The sequence below is a fragment of the Ciconia boyciana genome, chromosome 18, assembly GCF_034638445.1.
Source record: "Ciconia boyciana chromosome 18, ASM3463844v1, whole genome shotgun sequence".
Lineage (NCBI taxonomy): Eukaryota > Metazoa > Chordata > Aves > Ciconiiformes > Ciconiidae > Ciconia > Ciconia boyciana.
In genome coordinates, this window is record NC_132951.1 from 1,761,221 (window position 1) to 1,779,573 (window position 18,353).

The 18,353-nt window shown below is 36.9% G+C and overlaps 1 protein-coding gene across 5 annotated transcripts in view; it reads left to right on the forward strand.

Annotated features, from left to right (window-relative positions):
- DENND1A (DENN domain containing 1A) overlaps nt 1-18,353 on the forward strand; it is a 218,524-nt gene that overhangs the window by 61,813 nt on the left and 138,358 nt on the right. For all 5 annotated transcript variants that reach the window (XR_012045633.1, XM_072882845.1, XM_072882843.1 and 2 more), the window contains exon 5: nt 137-256. Coding sequence is in view for 4 of the 5 variants with exons in the window: in XM_072882845.1 (XP_072738946.1) it covers nt 137-256 (120 nt within the window). In the remaining variant the exon portion in view is untranslated. The remainder of the gene's footprint in view (nt 1-136; nt 257-18,353) is intronic.

Sequence of the window (18,353 nt, forward strand, 5' to 3'; positions counted from 1 at the left end):
TACTCTCAAAGTTAATTTCTCAAAAAAACTCTGCTGAAAGAGGAAATGTTATAGGTTCAATGACTTAGACTAGATACTTTTGACACAGAGTTAGCTCAGCATTAATTTTTTTCCTCTTTACTCTCTTCATTTTCAGCCATGCAGTTAACCAAGTTGGGCAGAACTTTACATTTGTGCTTACAGACATTGACAGCAAACAGAGGTTTGGATTCTGTCGCTTATCTTCTGGGGCCAAGAGCTGCTTCTGTATCTTAAGGTAGGTCTGTGGTTTGGCTTTTGGCTGACTCTAGGAAACAGTGTTTGACTTTGCTGTGTTACACTGCAATTATAATTTCCAGCTGTTCAAAATTATTTTCCTATCTGGTCCTCAAAGTCACTGCTCTTCTGCAGAAGTGATGCAAAATATCTTGCACTTTGAGTTCCTCTGTAGATAACTATATTTGTTTGTAGTCAATGTTCTTGAGTTAACAATGTGGAAAAAAATAAAGTCTCTTTGCAGTAATGTGATATGACATAGCATGATGGCAGCTGTTATCTTTAGCTGTCACAACTGATCTTGTTAAGACATTTTGTGGACATTTGTATATGCAAGTTTTATTAACAAAGCATCTGTTGGTAACTGAGAGAATGTCACTGATGCTGTCCACATCCTAGAAGTTTGTATGTATGAGCTTTATTCTGTCCCATTGAGGGTTTTGTCAAGTTTGTCATAATAAAGACTGTTAGTGGAAGTTGGAAACAATGCGTTTCGCATAAAACGGGCAAAGAGGCTCTGTCAGAGTAGTTTTTGATGACCTCCCACAGACACGTTGGAATACAGTCTGTAATTTTCTATTTACATTTGCTGCAAGAAATTATGCAAGTAAAATCAGTTTTAATATCTACCAGTGTATTAGTTCCATTAAGAACTTCTGTGGATCGAAGATTTCCACATGGCATCCAGCCTGTCTTGTTTTAAACAAATTTAACAGTCGTCCGTCTTCTGCTTTCTGCTTTTTCCACGGTCATGAGAAATTGAAAGTTTTGGAGCAATGGCCCAGGTAAAGACAGCTCAGAGTTAACTGTATGAACAGCCAGCTAGGTGACTGAACAATTGCTCGAGCAATCACAAATGAGGACAATTTCCTCTATGAGGAATTGTAGACATCTGTTTCAGTTGTCTCTGGTTTGCTTTTCACGTGAGAGAATCCAGTGTAAGAACAAGAAGAACTTGTCTTTGTCCTATGAGTGCTGTGTATTGCACGTGACAGAATGGGACCTTCTGCGTATATGTTATTGAATATGACCCCCTGGAGAATTTCAGGGATAATATTGCAAAATATAAGAGCACCTATCAGGATCAAGGACACTTCTCATTTCATTGGGTTGCATACAGCAATGCCATGGAATAGATTTTGGATTGATGTATGTATTTAAAATGAACATCTGTGCCATTTGTGCTGGCACTAGACTGGTGAAGATACCAAATGTTTGTTGCCTTGTACTTCAGCATTATACTGACAGCAGTGATCTGCTAACTAGGCCTGCATTGAAGAAGCTTAATATTTGGAGAATTTATTGTGAAATCTACCAGAATTACTAATTAATTGTGTGGGAGGCAGGGTGGCAGGAGTTTTCTCAGTATCTTCCTTCATCCTTTCTTTTCTCTAGTAGACATTTCAACTCTTATTAGGTATGGCAATCCAGCAATATGGACTGTATACTGAAGACGGGAAGGTATTTCCCTAGCTGTTTCCCCGTAGCTGCTACCCTGTATAGTTGGGGTGCTGATTCACTCTCATGTGGGAAGTGTCTGGTTACATAAGGTAACTTTTCCTGACTAATGACAAATTAAATGGGAAATACAGTTTAAAAAGAAAATCTGAATGAGGAGTAGTATGAGTCCCTTCTTGATCTCTCCTGGATAAGAGTTCTTTGCTGTCAGCTCCCTTATGTTGAGTGAATGCAAGAAGAAATGGAGGAGTTATGTTGTAGTTAAATGCCTTCTGCTTCAACTCATAACCAAAAAAAAAAAAAAAGAATTTCAGTGCAGTTCAGCAGTGGATGAATTGGGACTCTTAGCTTCATTCCTATTGCTTCTTTCTCCTGTGAACTAATGAGAAAATGAAACTTCGTCATTAATGCAAGTGAATGTAAGTTTTAGAGGGTAATAAAGAACATGTCAGCATTACACGGATTCACTTGCTCTCTTCCCAGGACTGCAGCACCTGTTGTCGATGTAAGTCTTCTCAGTGTTCTTTATGAATTAAGGGATGCTGCATGGTAAATGGATGGGTCAAAACATGCTGCAGAATGTGAGAATGATACGAGAATGCAAATGGGGATGAAAAGAATGTATGTTTGTTTGTTTGTTTTTAAATTACAGGTTGGATGGCAGCAAGCTTCAAGTATGCCTTGCTATGCTCAGCGATAGTATAAGAATTAAGTGATGTTGTTTATTATTAGAGATGATATTCACATGTTTATCAGTCAGAGCTTTTATGGATTTGGCCATGGTAAAATGGTTTGGAGGTAGAAAATAATGACACGTTAGATTCAGAGAAAAAGGAAATTCTTTTCACTCAGCCGGTGCTTTAAAAACTTTCTGCAGAAGTCTAGAAGCAAAGTTTAAAGCTGAGACAGTACTCAGAAGGCCAGAAGTCAAGGTCTGAACTTTGAGTTTTAAAGTGACCCAGAGACTTTTTCATGTGGATGCAAAGTACAGTAAGGCACTTCTTGGAGTTCAATAGCAGTAAAGTTATCCACATGGATGTAGCTCCTGTGGCCAGCAGAAAGGCAATTCCATTTTACAGAGTAACTCTTTTGGCTATTTTAACCAGTACTGTTTAGAAATCTGCTTTCAGGATAGCTTTCGTAGTTTTGTTCCTGCTGAGGATAGCATCACACAGATTTACGGAAATCTTTGATTAATTTTAAAACTGCATCTTCTAGGTGTTCCGTGATTTTTCTTTTGACGTAGAACCACTGAGTCTGTCTCTCTTACTCTGTTTTCTTTTTTCTTCACTTGATTTCTAGCTAATCATGAAACTACAATGAACAAATGTTGTATGTAACACAGAGTTGTAGAGGCTCTGTAGCATAGATGACTCCTTTCCACATTTCAGACAGCAGAGGGCGGACAAAAGCGCAAAACAAGTGTCACAGATGGTCTGGTGGGTTTTTTTGAGGTTCTAAACTGTGAAGTGAATTAAAAAAAACCCCACAAGCTCATGTACCACACATCAAAATCTCCTGGGTAACTTGGAATTCTGGACCACCTTTTTCAATGCAATATGTTACAAAATTTAAAATATGTTTTTTAATTCTTTTCTTTTCCAAATGATGAATGCATAGTAAGTTGAGAGCTAATGTCCAAGTCATCAAATTCTGAGTACTAATTTTGTAGTTTTAATATCCTAGAAAAATTTCCATGCCCAAAGATTTTTTTTCTTTCTAAGACTTCATTTAAGGATGTCAGGATTTTGGCTGAAATAAAATAAATCCTATTGGATATGCATTAAGAAGCTGAGAGGGGTTTTTTGTTTGTTTGTTTCTAGAGGTTTGCTTTAATCTGACTTCGTCACATTTGGCATGGGCTTTTGAGGGTGAACAATATAGATAGTTCTGAATTTAGTGAAGAGCTGTAGTCTTCTATTTAAAAAAAAAAAAAAAAGTGTGGAGACATTCCCAAACTGCTGTTGCTCACTCTTCTGGGACATCATCTTCAACTCCTTAATCAGGCATGTCCCCTAGTTTTGTTCTGGAATTTGTATACTCTTGTTTGTCATCTTTTCTAAATCTTCTGTGTATGTAGAGAGGTAATGTTCTTTTATTGGGGCAAAAGAGTCTGGAAGGTGTCGAAGAGGTCCAGAATTTGTTCTTGATTGCTATTTCCTGCTAATTGCAGTGTGCTGAAAGATGATGTAAACATACTGATCTACTGATATGATCTCAGTGATAAGAAATAAAATAACAGTGTCAATTTATCTTTCTGCTTTTGTATCTTCTTAAAGCATATAGATGCTTTCAGATTCTTAAGAGTTTTGCATGCTGAGGCTCTTAATTTTAATTTCCTCATTGTTTTAATGTTAGATCTCCTTACTAGCTTATTCATCTTTTCAAATTTGTAGCAGCTCTGGCTGTACTAAATTATCCAGAAGCCAGTTTGTTGGTTACGTTGTGGACAGTGTTGTTCAGTGGCTCAGCTGTATTTGCCTCTTTGGCTAACTCCTCTGATCTAGAGCTCCTAAGAGGCACAAGCACTGATGGATTTCGACATTCTTTTAGTGGGAAAGTAATGCATAAACCAGTTTATCTTAGTATCAGTAAATGTACGGAGAGGAGTAGTGTGTTTTATTTTACAATCTGTTTTCTCAAAGCTTAAGTGGACAAACACTTTTGTATGCAGTCTGCTCACAGGGGGACAGAGTTAAAAATCTCATAGCTGAAATTACTATAAGCGTGATACCTCCACTTGTACTGCTTCTGAGGGTCTGAAGATGGGCGAAGAAAATGAAGATCGGGTATATAAAGCTATGAAGAGACTGCTGAACATACGAAATTCTAAATTCTATGGAGACATTGAAACATGAAATTCCTCTTTTTTTTTTTTGCCCACTCCCTTCAGAGAAAGAGATCAAGTTCTTGCATGAAGATGTTATTTAAAAGTGCGTATCAGTTTTCAGTGTAGCTGGGTTTTTTGTCCTGACTTTTGTATGTTGTAGAATCTCAGACTCCTGACAACTTCGTCTTTCTGTAAGATCATGAAGGAAGAAAAAGTTATGCTTTAGGAATGTAAAAAATGTTGTTAACTCAGTCTGAATACATTTTTTTGATACACTTATTGCAGAATGTTTAGATAATAAAACTAACAAGTTTAATTTAAAAAAATATTTTTATCTTTTGTCTTCTGAAATATTTCCAGAATTCAATGTAAGGACCCAGTTACTGATGCTTGAAAAATTCTTCAGGTTATAAACAGATAGGATCCAGTCATTTTTTCAAATGTGTTTTTATTTTATATTCTGACCATTTAAACTTTAAAATAAGTTACATGTTTATGAAACACACTGCTTTTATTTAAAAAATAATGGCAATGTTGAATGTATGGTAGCCTATTTAAATGTATGAACTGGTTTAAACGTGTAAGTCAGTGTAATGATTTCAGGTTACATAACATAATAAAATGGTGACTTAAATAGCGCTTTTTTTTTGGTATAGATAAAAAAATCACATGCATGTTCACCAAGTTGACCCTAGTATTAAACATGTACTTCTCTTATGTCAATGTATGTTTGGGTTTAAAAAATAAATTTAGGAGTTTAACTGAGAAATAATATTTTTGTATTGATTTAACTGAACTTTTGTAGTAAGTAGGTATAATAATTGTGCTCTTCAAAACCATTTGGCAGAATGGTTTTGAAGTAACGTTCTTGCTGTTACTTAGTTTGCTTGATAGTCCCTTATTTTTGAGTTAAGATGCTGAGGCCGGTAATTTGAAAAATTGAGTGAAAAACACTCTGAAATAAAAATGTATCTAAAAAAACCCCACAAAACGCCCCCAAGCCCCCAGCTCTTCTACAGTACAATACAGCCATCCTAATAAAACTGTTTTTAACATTTTTTGAGAAAGTTGCCAGTTTGTATAAAACACTAAATTCTCAGTCTGCTCTGGATTACTGTTGTGTGGTAGAGTATTAAATTCTATAAATGGTTTTGTATGTGATTCTTCACTGATTGTATTTAAATATATTTTCTAGGATGTTGCTAAGCTTGTAAAATATTATGATTTACTAGTTCTTAAGTTATAAAGCTGGACAGAATGTCCGTTACAGTTCTCTGTTTCAGTAGAAGTCACGCTCATAAAAGCTATGGCCATCAGAAGTCAGTGTACTTGTCCATCTATGCAGATAAATATGTTGCCTTGTTAACTGCAGTTTATCCACAAATGTGATTTTAGTCAATTTAATACTGTATATCATATGCAAAACTTTTTTCCAGGTATTATAAGAACAGCTTTGGGAGGTGTTAGGTAAATGCTACCAGACCATACACAACCGTTTATCCCTCAGAGGCTGCCTGTACGCTTTTTTTTCCCTTTGTATCAAAAAGGGTTGCAGCAATAATAGTAAAAACTTCCCGAGAAGAGACCGTGATCATTGGTACGTGACTGAGATGACGGTAGTTACTGCTTTGACAACACTGGAGAAGCGTATGGAACTGGACAGGCTGGAGTGCCCCGCAGGCCCCGAGATTTGTGTGTACTTAGTGCCTTGAAGTAACTAGACTTGGTGGACAAGAACTCTCTCATTCCTGTAACCGTGTTAGAGGTACCTTGCATTTTTTAATGATTAACTAGTAGAATTTCTGCTTTATCTGTTAAACTGTGAGCTATCGCACCTATGTCTAACTGCTTGAAGGAGCAGTAATAACATAAGTCAAAGATTTTTGTCTTGCTCCAAGTTTTGTTAAAGTAAAAAAAAAAAAAAGAAAGAAAACTTTGCGTAGTTTTGCTTTGGTTCACAAACTTACTGGGCAAAGTTACTGATTTAAGAAGGTACTATAACCATGTGCAACTCTGATTTCAATTTTACTTAATTTAAAGTTTTCAGTGGGTATTCAGCTTTCGTACCCAAAATGAAAATCATTCTTCTGAAGTGAAATGCAGAAACATTTGTGTGGAAATCCCTCTCGGACAAAATAGCTAAGCTCTGCACCACTCTTTTTCTGAGATAAAAAGAAATGAATCTATAATAGTTTGTGACAGATGGCAGAAAATGTAACTAACTGAATGTGATTCTGTATGGAGTTATTTGAGGTTTTTGGTGTGATTTGTTGTGAGTTCCTCTCCTCCCCCCTTTCCTTTCCTTTGATTGCAGTCTTTGTCCATTTATTCTTAGGATAGAATAAGATTTCTGAGCAGGGGCCTCTCTTGTGGTGCAAAGTGAGAATTGTTTTTAATTGAGCAGAAACATGTGGAAGGATCAGGAATATCTCAAGGGATTACAGAAAAATTCCAAATTTGTACTACTTACAGCTTGTGTTTAGAGCAGGGTCTGCTGGGAATAAATGTTAGTTAGTGTGACCTGTGACCTTAAAAACTGTTGACATGGATTTCAGCCAGAAACTAGCCACAGAACTCCTTTGTTAAGCTCATTCATAGCTCCTTGAAAACTCTAGTCAGTGAAAGTTGCCAGCTCAAATCTAAGGAAAGCAGAGCCCTTTTTTTTTCTTTTTTTTTCTTTTTTTTTCCCATGCTTTGGAAACAGTGGACGCCCCTTAACCAGCAAGACTTCTTTAATAGGACTGCATCGCCTAAACTTGATTGGAATTGACAGCTTCCTGGCTCAGGCCTGCCAACTGGCAGGGCATTGATGCATAGGGGACAAACAGCTTTAAGGGCCTGTATACCACTGTTTGTGTATGTGCCTCCGAAATGTAACACACTTCTGTTGTGATACCTTCTAATGTAAAGAAAAAAATCCCAAACCCTGAACACTGCTTTTAGTTCCACAAATCTTTCAATTATTTGGGGGGAGAAAACTGAATATTTGTGTGGGATTTTTTGTTTTAAAATAATTGTCCTGTTGTCTTCTACAATTTTCCCTTTTCACTGATTTGGCCAAAAGCCACAGAAAAATATTTACACTTGTGGGGGGAGGGGGAAGAGATATTTTGATTTTAGAATTTTGACTTTTTTAAAAAATGTGGCTGTATAGTACTTAAAAATCTGATTATCCCACTATAAAAGGGTTAAATTTACAAAACCTCCTTCTTGTGCACTCATTTCTTTACAAGTTTTTCCACTTAATGGGTTTTGTGATTCTGTGGTAGGATTCTGATTCTGTGGTAGGATTCATTTGGCCTGCATGAAGGCTTACCTGACTTAAGTTGTACTTTTGAAGTAAGATGTACCATCACATCAGTATGTTATGTTGCTGCTATGTATATCTGGTGATAAGAATAGGTACAAAATGGGATGCGGGAAGGAGAATACAAATTTTGGTTGATTTTAAGTGGAAAAAAAAGTATGCAAACCAAAGGAATCTTCATGAAGAATCATTGAGCAGATAGAGGGTAAACTGAGATTAGATATCCTTAATTGATTTACAATGAAACTTCATGCTGTTTCTCTACTGTGGGGTAAAGTCCCACTGATTCAATATCCTTCGAACAACCTGCACTGTTAAAACACCCAAATATTTCTGTTTTGATTCAGATATTTCTTAAAGGCTTGATTTTGTAAAAGTGCACGCTATGTAAGGCCGATAGGTCTTTTGGAATATCTTCCATGTTTTTTTTTTAAAGAAGAAAATAGTAGATGCGAAGGTGAATCAACCAGTTTCTCCCAAGGACAGTGCAATATTAACCAATAATGACTATTGTTTTCTAGGGATGGAGGGGAAGGGTGGTGGAAGAAATTGGAAGCTGCTTCCCCCTTGTAGCCATCCTCTTCCGTTGAAGGCATAAGATTCTCACCCTTTTCTTAGTCTTTATCATCCTCTTGGAATTCTTGTGCTGGTTTTTGTAGCCTCAGAGAGCTGGACTTCCTACTGAACTAATTGCTGTTCAGCTGAAATAATTTGAGTTTCAGTGGATTCCACCCGCTCTTCCAGAGTGGATTTTGCTGCCTTCCTGCATATAGAAAATTTTGTTGATCTTAATGAGTCAGGTTGGAGTAATTCAGCTCAATAAAAGCTTGAGCCTATAGAAATTCTTTAATAACCTATGGAAATGATTAAATACTTTAATTAGAAAGATTGATTATTTTTGTTGTTGTTGTTCTAAAATGTTCTGTAGCTGTTGTTTGTGAAGGAATATTTGCAGATGAATAAGGAAGGACATCCCATTCTCACTTTATCTGGATGAAAGTGGAACGTTAAAAAAGCACAGGTTTGTAATGCATGCTTTGAACTAGTGTTAATAGGAAATTTCTTCTATGGAGTATACAGACTATCACATTAACAACAGATAATTTAATGTATTTAGTAGTAGTCTGATATATGGGAAGGCTGAGCCTTAGAATTCTTCTTGTTAACTAAAAATTCTTACCTGATTTACAGTTTCTTCATGTTTTGCATTTTTCCTTTGCATACATAAAAGTAAATTAATAGGAAGTCTATTTTGTGCCTGGTAAGAAAGTAGTTTGACTACTTTTTTTTTTAATTTGCTGCACAGGAGAAAAAAAAGCGCTCTATCTGGCTGCCTGCTGCTTTGAGGGAGATGGAACTGAACTATAGTTTAAGCTTTTGCCATTTTCCCACTTGTGGGTTGTACATGGGCTTTTTTGCCTGGTTGCTATTCACAGGCATTGATTGCAAGAAGAGCAATTACTGGGGTTTGGGGGTTTTGTTTGTGTCGCGTCCCCCTCACCCCTCCCCAGTCTTACCACTGGTATATGTAGACAACGCAAACTTTAATATCTTGGAGTGAATTGGAAGATGGGGAAGGGAACTAGCACAGAGAACAACATGGTACAGGACCGCTGGGTACTGTACCCGGTTTTCATTTGTGACGGATGCAAAGAACTTGCAGTCTCATGACCAGTACCTTAAGTACTTTTATTCTGGCAAGCTGAGTAAAATAGATTTTGGGTGCTTTTTCTTGATACGGTTAGGTTACACTTAGTTCATTGTAGCCTGTGTGAGATTAGTGCTTTTATCCATTTATGCCATTTTATTTTATAATTACTTTTTAAAAATAGTTTGTATAATCCACTTTTTTGAAAGGAGAGGAAGAGAACTGATAATGAAACTAGGCTTGCCTACAACAGAGAATTTCTTTTGCTAATTTAAAGCTGTAATTGCAAGTCTAGGCTGCGAGCAATGGCTGTATATAACCCCCGTGTAGAGATATCCTTTAAAAAACAAACAAACAAAAACCCCCCTCTATATCTCCCTTTGTCTATCTCTTTAACCTGATTTCTTCCCTTCCCCTTTTTGCTGTTAGGCTTCTGTGTGGACACAGAAAAATATTGCTGTCTAATAAAATAAGAAAAAAAATCCAGACTTTATTTTATGAGGATTTACTATAGTTGTATGTTGAATAAAATGTTAATAAACAAAATTGATGTTTTGCTTCCATATGTATCTATATGATACTTCAAGCCTTCCGAAAAGATGTTTGGTAATGGCTGGAAATGGTATGGAACACTTTTTGGACAGTCTGTTTGGTCCCTGTGGTGTACCGGCCCTGGAATCCCTCTATGTCTTAAAATGCTTTGGAGATGAAAGAAAATAGCAAACTGGTTCTGTTAGACGTTGGCAAAGGCCACAAAAAATACATGTATGAATCATGAGAAACTGGATCTCTCCAATTCAACAGTACACCAAAATTTTACCCAATAAAAGTGGTGTTATTGAGCCTCCATCTACCTTCTTCATAGATATTTTTTATTATTATTATTATTTTTTAGCAGTGGATTCAACACATGCATTGAATGTAAGGAAGAGTTGAAGATGCAGACATTTCTCAATTCCTTTGCACGGACCTTACAGAGAAAAGAAGAGAGGGCAGGCAAGACTCGTAGCTAGACTCTGACCTCTCACAGAAATTCTAGTTTCTTACAAGCTTTAACTGTAGCAAAACAGTTTGACTTCCTCTTCTGTGTATGACAGGAAAGTGATCTAAAGTAGCTTAGAAAATGTGAGAATGCCACGAATGGTAGTATGCAGGGTTGGAAGGGGTCTCCTGTGTTGCAGGCATTTTGCTTTAACTTGACATGTTTATAAAACAATTTACATCTTAAAGTTTAGGGTTTTTACCCCTGCTGATTTGCTTAAACAGACACTGGCTTTTATTTTCAATTACTTGTCAGAATATATATGGAAAAGTGATGAACCTAGTGAAAAGAGAGCTTGACATCAATTAAATTTAGCTATCTGCTTTGTGTTTCTTCTTTCTGATACACTGTTTCCAGTATAGTTTTTCCAAACTTCCTGTGGTTTTTCTTTATTGTCTTTACAAGTTTTACAAGATAGAGATGAGCTATTTAAAAATACTGTTCCAGGAAAAGAGGATTAAAATTTTGTATTACATCTGCTCATTTGTTGTCTTCTATTTTCATCTCTGCCATTAAACTTTTTTTAGACTCTAGAAACTTATTTCAGAAAGCCTGTAAGGTTGTCTTAGTATCTTATCTGGCTCAAGTATCTTTAAATAAATTTTGAAGTGTCCCTCAAGTTATATTAGCTTTCTGAAACTATATCCTCTGCAACACTGAATTAAAGACACTACTAAAATAGTCTTAAAAAATTAAAAGCATGTAATAATGCATTTTTTCTGTCCCATCATTAAAAAGCTTCTATTGAAGTTTATTCCTAGTTTTTCTTGGTCCTCTTACTGACATGATTAATAATGTTTGAGATCATTGATGATCAATGTGTTGTGTGTATGTATTTCATAAGGATATGCATTCATCTGTGTACATGTGCAAAAACATAAGAGGTTTTTACGTATTTTTGTGTATAAATGTCTGTCTAAAGAGCAATGTCACAAACCCAAGTCTTAAAGAATCCAGTTGGTTCTATATGAGGCTTGTATGTTCTGTTTGTTTAATATGTGAAAAGTGTGTACAGTATTTCCTCTTAATTGTTTTTTTCTTTGAAATTGTATGTGGTATCATAGCTGTAGCAATAGAAATATTTTAAGACCAATGTTGAAAGGAGTCGATTCCACTGAACTCATAAATAATGAATTCTTATTTTCAACTAGATGTAGTTGGTAAATAACAAGTCAATAGGGAATATATTAAATGACACTGAGTGAAAAGCTTTGGAGTTTTCATTGTGGTGTCAGTAGGTCTGTTAAAGGCTTTGCTAGCTGAGCTTGAAGTTTTAAAGCATGATTGAATTAGTTTAAATATTTTTGTTGAAACTCAAACAGGGTAGAACCTTGCTAATCCGCACACCTCACAGTCACAGACAGAAATGGCGAGCTCCATATGTGGCTCAGCAGAAATGGACAGGGCTGGAGTAAGGTTTCATATTTCTAGGCTTCATTTTTCTTAAATATACTACAGTATGCTTACTATGTCAAATTCTATTTATGTAATTCTTCATAGTAGCGAAATCAATCCATCATAAAAAGGTACTTTTTCTCTTTTTCCAGTCTTTTTTACCCTTTTTGTTTCACTTTTATGTACACTTCCTAAATGTTACCGATTTGTGCTGAGTCCTCTAGTCATAGTTTCAAATTATCTGATGATGTCAATATAAATGAATTACAATTTGAATACTAAATGCGATAGGAAAAAGATTTAGAAAATATAAAAAAAGTTACAAGTTCTGAACTCTGGATTTTTCTGTAATGACAAATGCTCTGAAAGAGAGAAACATCTTTCTAGGTAATGGAAGGACACTGGTTACGTTGCTTTTAAATGAATTGAGAGATCCGGTATTTTCATTCTTGGCTTTTATTCTGCCTTGTCATGCACACCTTCGTTCTTGTTTTCAGTTCACTGGTGACACATGCCTTAGGGTTGGAGTAGGGGATGTGAAGTTTTTGCCGCAGTTGCTTTATTGCATGTGATCAGCTGGTGATGATGTTTGAAACAGAAGTTCCCCTCTGTTTCTATAAATTTTTCTGTTACTGTTCACTGGAAATTATTTATGTGGTTTGATCTTGATTGCAAAAAGAAAAATAAATCCTACTGTTATAAAATACTATTAAATGCTAGCTCCAACCAGTCTGCTCCTCTCCCTCCCCCCAGCTGTTGATAACATGCTTAAGGAAAATCAGTTAAGCCATACCTGGGTCTGGTTCAGTTGGGGCAGGTGCTGCAGGCATGGACGTCTGGAATAAAATGTTGAATGCGTAAGAGGTTAGTTGGTTAATATTGGGAAAATACTTTTTTCCCCACTGAACTTCCTAGATAAACTGGACCTGCTGATTGATAACTGCATACATGAGCTGTAAAAAAAAGGAAAAAAGGTATCTCCTGTGAAGTATTTTTATTAGAAATAAACATTAAAAGTCAAATTTTCAATAATCAAATGTAAGTCCCTTCTTGCTTGTATATAAGAGGTTGCAAAGAATATTAATATGAATACTTTATATGGCTACTGTTCAGCCATTTTTTAATTGTTCCTAGATGGTGCTTGGCATTGGAGAAAAGATGTTTTGATTTTTGTTTTTCACTATATATGCGTATATATACATCATTATCCTTAGTTGAAAGTTTAAGTGTTATCCTTTAACACCGGTATGTATTTCTCTACATGTTGATTTTGGTAACAAGTCTGAGCTGTGTACTTGCATTAATTCTGTAGTGGGCTAAAGTTATACCACTTTAGAAGTTAGTAGCAGCCAGAAAGTACAGGGAGTTGTTTACAAAAGAGTCCCATCGATTCTCCTTTTCTGTGGAAGCATTCAAGCAGCAAGACCCGCACAGTCTGTTTGGCACAGTAGCTGCTCTCAGCTGGCCCTCTGCCCTCCTGCTGTTAGTCAGGGCAAAGGATGTGCCAGATCTCAGATTGTAACGGAGCAGAGCCTGCTTGCAAATCTGCTTGTAGTTAGCCTGGGGCCTTTTGGCAGCAGACTACAGCCGATTGATTTAGTTGCAATCCTTTTTCCTTAATATTTTCCATCTGGCCAACAATGACCTATAAAGACAGACACAAAACAGAGTTTGAGTTATGAGGAGCGTAATAGTAAAATGCTTCCAAATCTCACTCTAGAACCTGCACCAGTGGAGCGCTGCCGCTATGTAGCCGAGGGAAGTTTGTTCTAAAGCGCTATTGCAATGGTGGTGTTAAGAAAAAGCATTGTAGTTCTCAAGTTCAAAATTACGTAACAGACAAATGTGCATTTCAGTTAAACTCTTAATGTGTTTCCCTTCTTGCTATTTCTTGCTTTCTGTTGATCCGGAGCAGGAAGCGCTCTCAGCATAGGCTTCCTCGCACGCTTTGCTTGCACACACTGCTAGGGGTAAATCAAACTGCGGTGTCAGGAGCCATGCGAGAGCCAGGGATCATAGAGCGGAGGTAGGGAGGGCAGGGAAAGGAACGTGAATATGGAAATGCTTTAAGGCATGCAGCAACAGGTTTGGGGAACTTGCATTCTAATGATGTTAATAAAGAGGTGACGTGTCCCAAGCTCTCAAATCTACGGGAGTGGATTAATGCTTTCCAGAATGAGCTATTTCCACATCTGGGCCATTTGTCAACTCTTCCAGTTCTGGTCAAAGCAGAATTCTTGCTCTGATTAGTTATCGTAAACACTTGTAGTCCTTTGTGTCTTTAAAGTTTGTATCCTTAAAGAAAATTTCTGAACTTATTTATACAGCTCCACAAGTTATAGCAGTCCCTGGCATTGCAAGCTTTTTAATGTGCAGAGTTTACCACCTTCAACTAGGAATGCCTGGGTATGTAAATGATTCATGTTTTTTTGCAAAGGTGGCAATAAGTCTTGCACCAGACTTTCACAGATCTTGTTGGTCATAATATTTAGAGAAAAATTAGAAACCAGTTGAACTAGGAGAAGGCTCCAGAGCGTGATTCCCATTCACACTAACTAGAAGCCTAAGAGACCGGATGAATCCTCCTCTGAAGGTGTGTGTTTCACTTCATTAGCTATAATGAAACCTACTTTAGATCTAGAGGATTGTTCTAAGTTAAAGATGTTATTAGTTTGTCTTGCCTGTGGAGTCCAAAGCACAAGTAGTCTGTCCTGTATATTTAAACACTTGACAATTTATTTAGTCTGGTAAGGTAATATTGCATCTATTCCAAGCCTCAGACATTTAGAACCTAGAACTCTAAATAGTTCCCTTGGGGGGAAAGCGGTGCTGTGTCGTGGCTTTTTTGTTTCTTCTTTTAGTAGAAATTTTCACTTGCTGACTCTGAAAACTATAATGAGATGTGCAGGGGCAAGGGAAAGAAACTTCTGCTGTCCTAGGCTGAGTTTACCACAGCTTTGAGTTCCTCTGTACATTTTCTGAAGCTGTTGACCGTGTAAACTAATGCAGGGCTCTTATCCGAGAGTCGCTTCTCTGCTGACAGTCCTTTGTTCTTGTTTCATCTCGGTCTGCTGCCTGCTGCTTTTAATCATAGCAATAGTAAAATTGGGGATCTGAGTTCATGGATGTTGCATTCATGGAAGTGCAGTCAGAGGCACAAGTATGTTGACTTCAGAGCACTGCTATAATATAGCAGAGCATTCCTGTTGGAAACTTTTTATTATTATTATTATTATTATTATTTATTACTATTATTTTTGAATAGTAAAAGTAAAGGGCAAAATGAATAGTATGAGGAATATGTGCAGAAAGGAGAAATGAATCCTCACGATGGTTTTAGGAAAGAGCTAGAGGTAAGGATGGACAGGTAAAAGATGCATCATTGATACATGGGTTGTAGAAGAAAGGTAGACCGGTTAGGATTTTAGCTGTTGTTGATAATATTCCACGCATGATTTTTGGTCTTCTTTTTTTCCCCTCTTATACCTTAAGGTAATTCTTGCCAAAATAAATAACTTAAAAAAAAAAAAAAAAAAGAAAATCCTCTTGTGTAAGACCAGAGATTAGGTTTCAGCTGGAACAGTTGCTGTCATGTAACAGTCCTGGAGTGGAACTGTCAATTGACTTAACTGAACAAACTCCAGTAATTTTTATAGCAGTGGTAGGTGCCATTCATTCTCAATATTTCATCTTGGAGCAAAAATTATGACATTGGTGTAGTGAAAGTATCAGTTCTGTGCTATTGTTTTGCTGTTTTGTTTTTGTTGTTGTTTTGGTATGTGAAACAAGAACAGTATTTGCTTTCAGAGTATAATGAGTAAATACACAATAAAGTTAGTTATGACTTCTAACTATTTGATCTCTCTCAACACTGTCCTTCTCAGAGACCCAGGATCCCTTAAAACAAACAAACCAACCCCTTCCTTCTCCTCTTCCCTCTACATTACCAATCCGGGGCAATGCTAATTTCACTGACTTGTAGGGAATTCAAAGAATAGTGAAGGTGTGTCAAAGGAAGTTTATTGCAGATTTTGCCAAAGCTTTAATCTTGACTGCAAGTCAAAACACTTCTGTAAAATATCAGTGAGAAGGATCACAACAAAAAATGTCAAGTGTTAGTAATACTAATGTATTGCTACTGGTGGAATTGGATAAAGCTAAGAATACTGCATTCTAGTCCAGCTAGTTCACTGGTCTTGCCTACCGACCAGAAACCAATTTTACTTAATTAATTAGGGCTTCATGTCACACCTTCTGTAGTTGCTGAACAACTGTAACAGAAGTAATTAAATCATGTCACTTTTTATTACCTTTGGCCCTGGCTGACTGGCTTGGAAACTTGCATTTTAGTGCTAATACAAAATGAATTAGTGCATCACCTTGGGGAAAACCCAATTCCCTGGCATCAAAAAAGTAGGGAGGAAGTAGTTAAAGTACAAGATGGATAGATCTTCTCTTCCACAAATGGATCACTTTTGGGTTGCTGTCTGAAGGCTTACAAAATGCATCTGTCAGGAATGAGACCATCCTGTACTTGCTGACAGATGTATACAACATTCCCCCAACGAGATTACATGGCAACTTCCTCCTTCAAAAATCAAGATGTGGCAGGAGCCCTCAGGTTATGCAGTGGTAATTGGAGAAGCAGGGGCTGTTCTGAGAGGTAGAACTGCTGAGAAAAGCTGCATGAGTTGGCTTCTGCATATTGTTTCAATAGAAAACGTGATTCAGCCACACTGTAATAACAGGAGAAAGGCTTTATATGGCTTCGTAGAGGCAGTGTTATCTGGATTGCGCATGGATCTGAAATAAAAACCTTAATTTGTAACCCCGGCTGTTTATCGGCATGCTTGATAAGGGACATCTTCCTCCAAACTACAATACAAGTATTATTTACTGAACAGTAACTTACCTCAGTGTGTTTTAGAATTAATTAGTGTTGGAGCACCAGCGTGAGTATTCAGAAAATAACATGATTGTGGGCAATCTCCTATTTTAATCATTTGCTTAAACTGATTGTCAGACAAGAAGTCTCATGAATAAAAATTGTGCCCTCTAGCCAGGTAAAGGGCCAGAGAGTCCTTTTCTGTTAATTTGTGTGTCACATTTTCAGGAAGTCTGTTGAGCAGGTTCATCAGCGATGCTTCTGCAGGTGAAGAGTCAAGTACTATCATTTCATGTGCTTATTTTTGCATCTAAAGGTTTGTTGTCAATCCTAAAACATTGTGCACTGTAGTCATAGACAACCTGCAATCAAATATCAGACTCTCTGACTTAATCTTTATAGTCTTCAGTTCAAGGACTGCATTCACATCTTGTATTACAAATGCTTATTTGCTGTAAGTAAAGTGATTCTTACATGACTACCCCAGTTTCTTGCGTTCCCAAATTATGAAATCCAAGTACCACTACAGCACTGAAATACTCATTAATTTCTCGCTTGGCTCTTTCAGGTTTGGTGGATTTGAGTTTAACTTTTATGGCCTGCTACCAACTGACTTGGGGACCAAACTTTGCTTATTATTAGGAGGCATATGTAGTACCACTGAATGTGTGAATATTTCTTCACAGTAGTGAAGTTCCCCCCCTGTGCAAAGGAACTGTAAAAGACCTTGCTGCACTTCAGCTTGTTTCTTGCCGATAGGAAACAAAAGTGGTTTGGAGAATATTCCAGAAGAGGGGTACATATAATTGATTTCTTCTCTCGGTTACTGAAATATTCTCATTCCCTACCCCAATTTTCTCTGTATTTAGTTTACCAAAATACAAAGAATCAGCACAGTATCCTAGAACATTGTCTTATGAACACGCACAGGTATGAAGCTGCCTTATCCAGCTTTGCTTTTTGGTGTTGGAATGATATGATGCTATCTGATAAAAAAAGAAAAAACAGTCTGGGCTCATCATTTTTTCTCAGTATACATCTCCCCTGTGTATTCAGAAATGGGATATTTGCCATCTTGATCCTGAAGTGTTTGCCTCTTACTAGAACTTTGCTTGTATTTATTGATAAAATTCTCTGAGCTTTTTCTGAATCAGCTTATGGTGCTGATCTATGAGATACTTACCACATGGCATACTTTTATTAAGTAGCTATTCCTTTCTGTGGCTCGGAAGGCAGTTCTCTCTCTCTCACGTGACAGTGTGATTAGCTAGTGAAAACCTTGGCCTTCCTCCTATGATTTAGCTAATTGATACTTACTTTCCTTAAATATTGATCTGACAGTTCTGATTATTCTATTCTAAATGTAACTTCATGTCCTAGTGAGTTGTTCTTTCCCAGAGATGGGCATTGGCCTTACGCGAAGTTGGTTGCTCTAGAGGTGGAATGTGTTGGCCAGTTGGGAGTCACTTACCCTCTGAACCTGGTACAGTCATCATGTGGGTGTCTTTTGAGCTGTATTTATTACACTCAGAG